The following is a 6,496-nucleotide window of genomic DNA, read 5'->3' as shown; positions in this document are numbered from 1 at the left end:
AAAATAGGGAATTCTTGGAGATGATTTTTTTTTATTTTTCCCATATCTATTTGGAGAGTTTGCAAATAACAAGATTTAGGAAGAAAAAATTGGAAATTCTTGGAGATGCTCTAATAACTGTCTCCCGTTTGCAATAAACGTTCAGGAACCTACGTTGCCGTAGTTTCTTTTTCTTTTTTTTGATACAGAAGTTGCGTAGTTTCTTGTTAAAAAACAACATTTTTCGGTTTAACGTTTTTTTGAACTTTACAATCCAAGAGTTTGGAAGCTCAATGTCCATAATTGAAGGGGGTCTCTAGCTTGGCCGTGGCCTATGCTGGCTTATCCCCGGCCGGCCGCCGACTACCATTTTATGCTTTCCCACGCAGGGCGATCGATCTTGTACGTGAAGCTTCCGGGAAGCTAGTCAAGCGCCACACAGCACCGTCTTCCAGGAACCTTCCCCTCGCTCAATGCAAAAGGCCCCAATTTTTTTTTTCTCCTGGAAAATTATATTGAAGCTACACGTCAGGCTCATTAAAAGGGCATCATTGCTAAGTGAGAGCACGCAACCTCCACACAGAGCGAGAAGACGGGAGCTGCTAGGGCTCAAGATTATTGCCGTTGGGGATCGGTGGATATGGACAGCAAGACCGGCAGCCTGACGGCCCGCGGCAAGGGGAAGGCGCCCGGCCCCCCGCCGCCGCCGCCGAGTCGCGACGACGCGAACGGCGGCGGGCACCGCCGTGGGTGGCAGAGGAGGAGCATCTGGCCGCGTGGCCGCGCCGTGGTCGTGGCTCTTGTCGCGATGATCGCCGCCGCCGCGTTCCTTCTCTTCGCTGACGCCCTCCCCGTGGCGCCCCCTTCGCCCGAGTGGCTACTCGCGGCGTACGTTCTTTGGATCATCGGGCTGAACATGCTGGTTTGGCTAATGAACTGATGGCCACGCCGGCGTTAGCGGCGGCGCGCATTGTAGGTCAGGTCTCTAGCTAGCGCGGCGCTGCATGGAGGGCGCGCATGGTAGGTCAGGTGTCTGGCGCGGCGCCGCATGGAGGGGTCCGGCCGTCCGGGTACGTATAGCTGGTACCTGTGCTAGATTTTTTTTTGTTTACTCTTCTTTTTAATTTGCCTCTCTGGTGTAAATATAAGTGTATATTCCCTGTCTATGTACATACCGATTGAGCTTATTACCTGATCTTGTACATCGTCCTTCATCCGATCGTATGACTTACTTGATCGAACAAATTTTCTGTTTTTTCATTTGATTAATAATGGACACAAATATTAATATGCATGTTGGAACACCAGCTGGAACAGATTAGATCTCCAACTCTCCCCATTGTGACTCGTGAGAGGTGTGCATCTGCTGCTGTAAAAACGAAAGGAAAAAAAAAAGGAAGGCTTCATCTGATCATCCTTTTTGCACTGATGAGTTTTATACCAGCATGCATGTATATATGTTCATCTCTTTCGGGTTTATGATTCCGCTCGTCCCACATGGATTATTGCTGGTTGTTGCAAGATAAGTCTCCATCGCTAGCTACTATCAGATTTTTTTTTAAAGAGTTCAGACTGCGTAAGCACTAGTAACATGCAATTAGCAGCTTCCTCGAGGAAGAGCGGTAACTTGCATTGGACCCCCTCTCCCCCTCCGGCCCTACCACTCCAAAACTTCGGCACGAAGGACCGCGTGGTGCCCGCGGGTGGTTTTTTCTTCCACGACGTGTTTAATTTCTCCGCCAAGTGGATCGCGGGAGGTATCGACACGATCCTCCCTCCCTGCGTCGATGGCACGGCGGGGTTGCACTTGCAGTTTCCGCACCTCTGATAGTCTGATCTCATCGGTGATCGATCGCACGGCATGCACAGCCTCGACGCCATGCGGCGGCGAGAGGCTCGTGCTCCGGTGCTAGCGGTGGCGCTGCTGCATGCGGCATGCCGATGTGTCCAACTGCCGGGTCGGATCTTCCGCCGATGACCAAGCTGCAGATCTAAGTCGCTACTCGCAAATCTAAACACATATAGAATCTCCAATTAATTAAGCGAGAAATACAGCGGAACTGGCGGCCGGCGTCGTTACTTACATGGGCGGAGTGGCCGGGATCAAGCTAATAGCCGCGATTGCGTCAATCGGCAGGCCAAGCTTGCTTGCACGTATGCCGGATTCTGAAACTTTGGTTTCGCATTCATGGGTTCATTGTTCATTCCTCTTCACGAACAAGGAAGCCATGCACATGGTTAGTTCTTCCTACCCTTTTTCTCTGCTTCTTCCTCGTAAACCATGCGAAGCACAATTGGTCATGACTCCGATTACCTGGAGTCTGGAGGAGATCCAGTCAAACAGTGCAAACCAGCATATAACCAGGCAAAGCACAGTTGACAAGTACTCCCTCCGTTCTAAAATATAGGTAGTTTTGGCTTTTCTAGATTTATAGTGTTTGATAAGCACCTAGATATATCATATGTCTAGATACATAGCAAAATATATGAATCTAGAAATGTCAAAAAAAACTACATTTTAAAATGGAGGGAGTAGTTAGCTAAAACAGCCAAAGCCCAAAAGAACACATTTGATATTTTGCTGCGAGTACAGCAGCCAAATATATGCGTTCGTCCACGCACGATATAGGCATATATAGGGTATATTAACTCACCAAACGCCATTAAAGAACTCGGTCATTAATCAACCCAGATACTTACAGTCATGCAGATTCAAGTGCAAATCCAGCTCCATGCAATGCAAATGCTTCTTTCTTGCTTGCTTTTTTTTTTTAGGAACTCTTGCTTGCTTTTGGTGGACATGCAAAGCCAGGTGTTCAATGCATTGGGCTCGGCCTTCACTATGCAGTCCAGTTTAGAATTCAGCCTGCTCAGTATTATTCTTTCAGCCCAACTAGTTATACTGGGCCCTCGGTCGCTGCATGTGGATCCTAGTCGCGCATCCGCCGGGTTAGTTACAGGAGAGCCGCTAGGGTGGGAAATCCTTTTTTTATTTTAGAAGAAAGGTTGGATTTCATTATCATAATATTTTTACATCCAACCCCTTAAACAACGGGAAGGATATATACTGTCTGCGTTACAAAAGGCAAATTCCATCGCCCGAAGAATATCGTACGGATCTGTGGGAAGATTTTGGCCCAAGAAAGCAAAAGGCCAAAATACATTAATACTTGGCATTTCCTTTTACTGATATTTTTAACTTTATTGCATTTTAGTTATTTTATTCCTATCTATTTGCTCATATTTAAAAATAGTTCATGCTTAACGTATACCAATTTATTTGCATTCTAGATGTATTTGTGAAATAATTTAGTTATATACTAACTCATGTTCATATTTCATTTGCATATAAAAGTAATATATTTGCTAGGTGGATACATTGTTAATTGTTTAGCTATATATAACTAATTTGTTCACAATGTCAAAATATTTGTTCGATTTGTAGATTAAATTGTTCGGCCATATTGACTCATTTGTTCGCGATACTTATTTATCATTATTTATCCTATGCAATCAAATGTTCGCGATAGTTAATATTTAGTTCGTTGTACATTATTATTTGTTCATTATGTATGATTTTTTGTTCATTAAAATATTTATTTGTTTATTTTGTTAAAATATTTGTTCTCAACAGCCAAAATTAATTATTTAATATTTAAAAAAATTAAAATAATGTGCAAACAAAGGCAAGTTTGGTACTGTTTTAAAGATCCTGTCTCAAAAAAAGATAATGGTGTAATCGGAATTTAATTTGGATATACGGTTTCAAATTTATAGATTTTTTAGTATGAACTCTTGTTGCATGTGGGTGATGCCATCAATTTTGTTTCCACCTGCATGCATGCATCTGCTATTTTATTTTTCTTCTGGCAAAAGTACTATTCGTGGCGACGGTAAGCTAATTAGCAAAATCCTGACTTGGTTTATTGAGCTGATGTTTGACGGCCCATTTAAGATATCTAGATCCTGAAGCGATAGCTAATCGGCCCCCTTAAACAAGGCACCCCTCGTAAAAGAAAGCATTACATAAAAAGTTCGAAGCAAGAGCGCTCAGCGAGCCTCGTCGCCACCGACGGTCTCTGCCGCAGGCCGAGCCTTCTTCATCTGGGTGGGAAATCTATTATTGAGCTTTCTCCTCCCACAAAGACCGACCACTTTGAAACTTTCGGATAATAAATCCTCATTTCTCTTTTACCGTGAAGTGGACAGGAACAATTTCTTTTCTATGACAATTTTTTAATTACATAATACAACTTGGCGTCAGTTATTCAACAAATAGCCCAGTACGGATTAGGTGTTCGGATCCCCTTTGCTAAAGTTTAGTTGCTAAAGCTTAGGAACTTTGGATCCAAACAAGACTTGCTAAAATTTTGCTAAACTTTAGTTGGATCCTAAAAAGAGCTTTAGTCATTAACTAGTCAAGAGTTGCTAAAATTACCAAAAGTGAGCAAAATCCAAACAATAATAGAATTAAATGAATGGTAGCATGGTCAATTAGAAGAGTTTAGCAAGGAGATCCAAACAACCCTTGCTAAAGTTTAGCAAACTAAACTTTAATTTGCTAAAAAAAGTTCCAATTTTTTTTACAGATAAAAAAAAGCTCCAAACTTTAGCAAGCTGAATTTTAGTTGGAGAAGATAAGCATGACCTTACTCTGTGTTTCCTCTAGCGCGTCGCAGCACCCGGCTGCCTCGCGCCTTAGATATAAATAGGGGTGTTAAAGAGTCTTGTTGGATTGTGAAGAGCCCACTAGGGCCATGGCCATTATCACCCCTGGATATAACAGGTCGCTCTTCGTGAAACTCGTTCACAGAAACTTGGCGTTGACGGTCATCGTCCTATTCTCCATTGGCCTCTATTTGATTTTCCATAAAAACAATTTCGTGGATTTTTTCCTGATTTATATCTTAATTTTGTAGACTGGCAGTAGCTTTTCTGCGGCGCCGGTAAGTCTTTTGTTCCATTTCAGAGGTAGTTGTAAACTCTTACGGTAATTAAGAAACCCCATCTTTTTTCTGAAAAATGTTGTTTTGGCATATGACACAATAATTTATAAACTCTAACAATTAGAAAAGCACGCGAGCTCTTTTATAAGCAGAATAAATTATAGGCTGAGATGCTTTAATTTGCGCGTGCGTTTGAGCAACGAGCAGCTTAGGCCTAACGTGTTTTTTTTTCTTCATAAAAGCAAACTCTTCTGTTCTAGGGAGGCAAAAGAATGTGGGTGCATTTCCGTCTAGCTATCTATGTCTCCCGATGCACCGCAGTAAACTAAGTAATAAATAAGATTTTTTTTGATACTTAGTAATAAATAAGATTGGAAAACTATGGAGAATCAATCTGAGAAGAAATTAAGTGGCTAGAAACGGCAACAACTCTTCAGCTTGGGGCTGACTGGTTTTAGTCAGTTTGGTACCCATTACTTCAGGTCTTCAGCAATTCTGATGCTGTTGTTTGAGATCTTTCAGAGAATACTTAAGCAGTTAAAAGTATAATATATGTCATGAAATTGTTTTGGCAAAGTGATTAACGTAATAAGGCATACCATCAGAACTTTCTAGCTAAATAAATGTAGTAATGTTTGCATCACAACCATCAGAACTTGACTCAAGAGAAAACCATTATTCACAGCAGAAATGTGGAGTAGGATGATGACGTACCCGCTAATCCGAAGCCCAAGAACTAGCTCCATCCATGGATCACTGGAGAGCTCGCAGCTGATCAGCTTCGCTCCTCTGCTCGGATGGAGAGCGTTGCAGAGTTGTTGGTAGGCATGTAGCAGCTTCGGGGGGAGCCTACTGCCGCGGCCAACCGCATTGGCTCGATCTAGACTTCGTATAAAGACCAGGCCAGTCGTCGCAAGTCAAGTCAACTGATAATAATGGACAAAAAAATTGACCGACTCGGCAACGGTCCCTTCAGTTTCAGTTCTCACCAAATGGGCACCCACCGTATCTCTATCTTAGACCCTGTTTGTGGGCCATGCAAGTAGCCGGAAATAGGCGTCCCCTGATGTCAGTCTCTGTTTGGCACAAGGTCTGTCTTTCTAGCAGTAAGTAAATGCGAGCTGCAAGTCAAGGTCAATGGGCAGTTGCGTAGCGGGCTTTAAAAAAGCCCACTTGTTTAAGAAGCTGGCACGGGCCAAATTGAAAATAGTATCTTCGGCTGCACTAGGTAGAAGGAAGATCATCATTATCATCATCCTTCACGACAAATAAATTTTGTCATTTTGATACGTTTCGGTTTCGGTTTTAACCAAAATGAAGACCTGCTGTGGGAGATTTCAAGTGCTGTGATCATGCAAACGGTGAAAAATTATGACACGGACGGAAAATAACAATGTTTCATGCTTGTGTGACTTTTTTTCTTCAAAATTCTTTTTTCTTTTCTTTTTTTAAAAATTCTTGCGTGACATCTTTTTCAGCCGGGCTCATTGCATAATGTAGTTTAAGCCCAACATGCCGTTTTTTCTGGTTGGCATGTGAAAACTCCTCATACAAGCAAGGCTTAAAAGGCT

General features: G+C 42.6%; 1 protein-coding gene and 1 long non-coding RNA gene across 2 annotated transcripts; one reads left to right on the top strand and one right to left on the bottom strand.

Moving 5' to 3' along the window:
• Nucleotides 1-619: 619 nt before the first annotated feature.
• LOC120702261 (protein AUXIN-REGULATED GENE INVOLVED IN ORGAN SIZE-like) lies at nt 620-919 on the top strand. The gene has a single exon (XM_039985981.1). The coding sequence runs from the start codon at nt 620-622 to the stop codon at nt 917-919; it is 300 nt and encodes a 99-aa protein (XP_039841915.1).
• Nucleotides 920-1,369: 450 nt separating this feature from the next.
• Nucleotides 1,370-5,777, bottom strand: LOC120704202. The gene is made up of 3 exons (XR_005687493.1): nt 5,640-5,777; nt 2,064-2,300; nt 1,370-1,990 (listed from the first exon to the last, which is right to left on the bottom strand). It is a non-coding gene; the product is annotated as an uncharacterized LOC120704202 (long non-coding RNA).
• Nucleotides 5,778-6,496: the final 719 nt, after the last annotated feature.

This window comes from Panicum virgatum, chromosome 4K, assembly GCF_016808335.1.
Source record: "Panicum virgatum strain AP13 chromosome 4K, P.virgatum_v5, whole genome shotgun sequence".
In the NCBI taxonomy this organism is placed as follows: Eukaryota; Viridiplantae; Streptophyta; class Magnoliopsida; order Poales; family Poaceae; genus Panicum; species Panicum virgatum.
This window is presented reverse-complemented; position numbering and strand designations above follow the sequence as displayed.

Coding starts and splice junctions, on each gene's coding strand:
- LOC120702261 (XM_039985981.1), top strand. CDS start 620: ATGGACAGCAAGACCGGCAGCCTGACGGCCCGCGGCAAGGGGAAGGCG.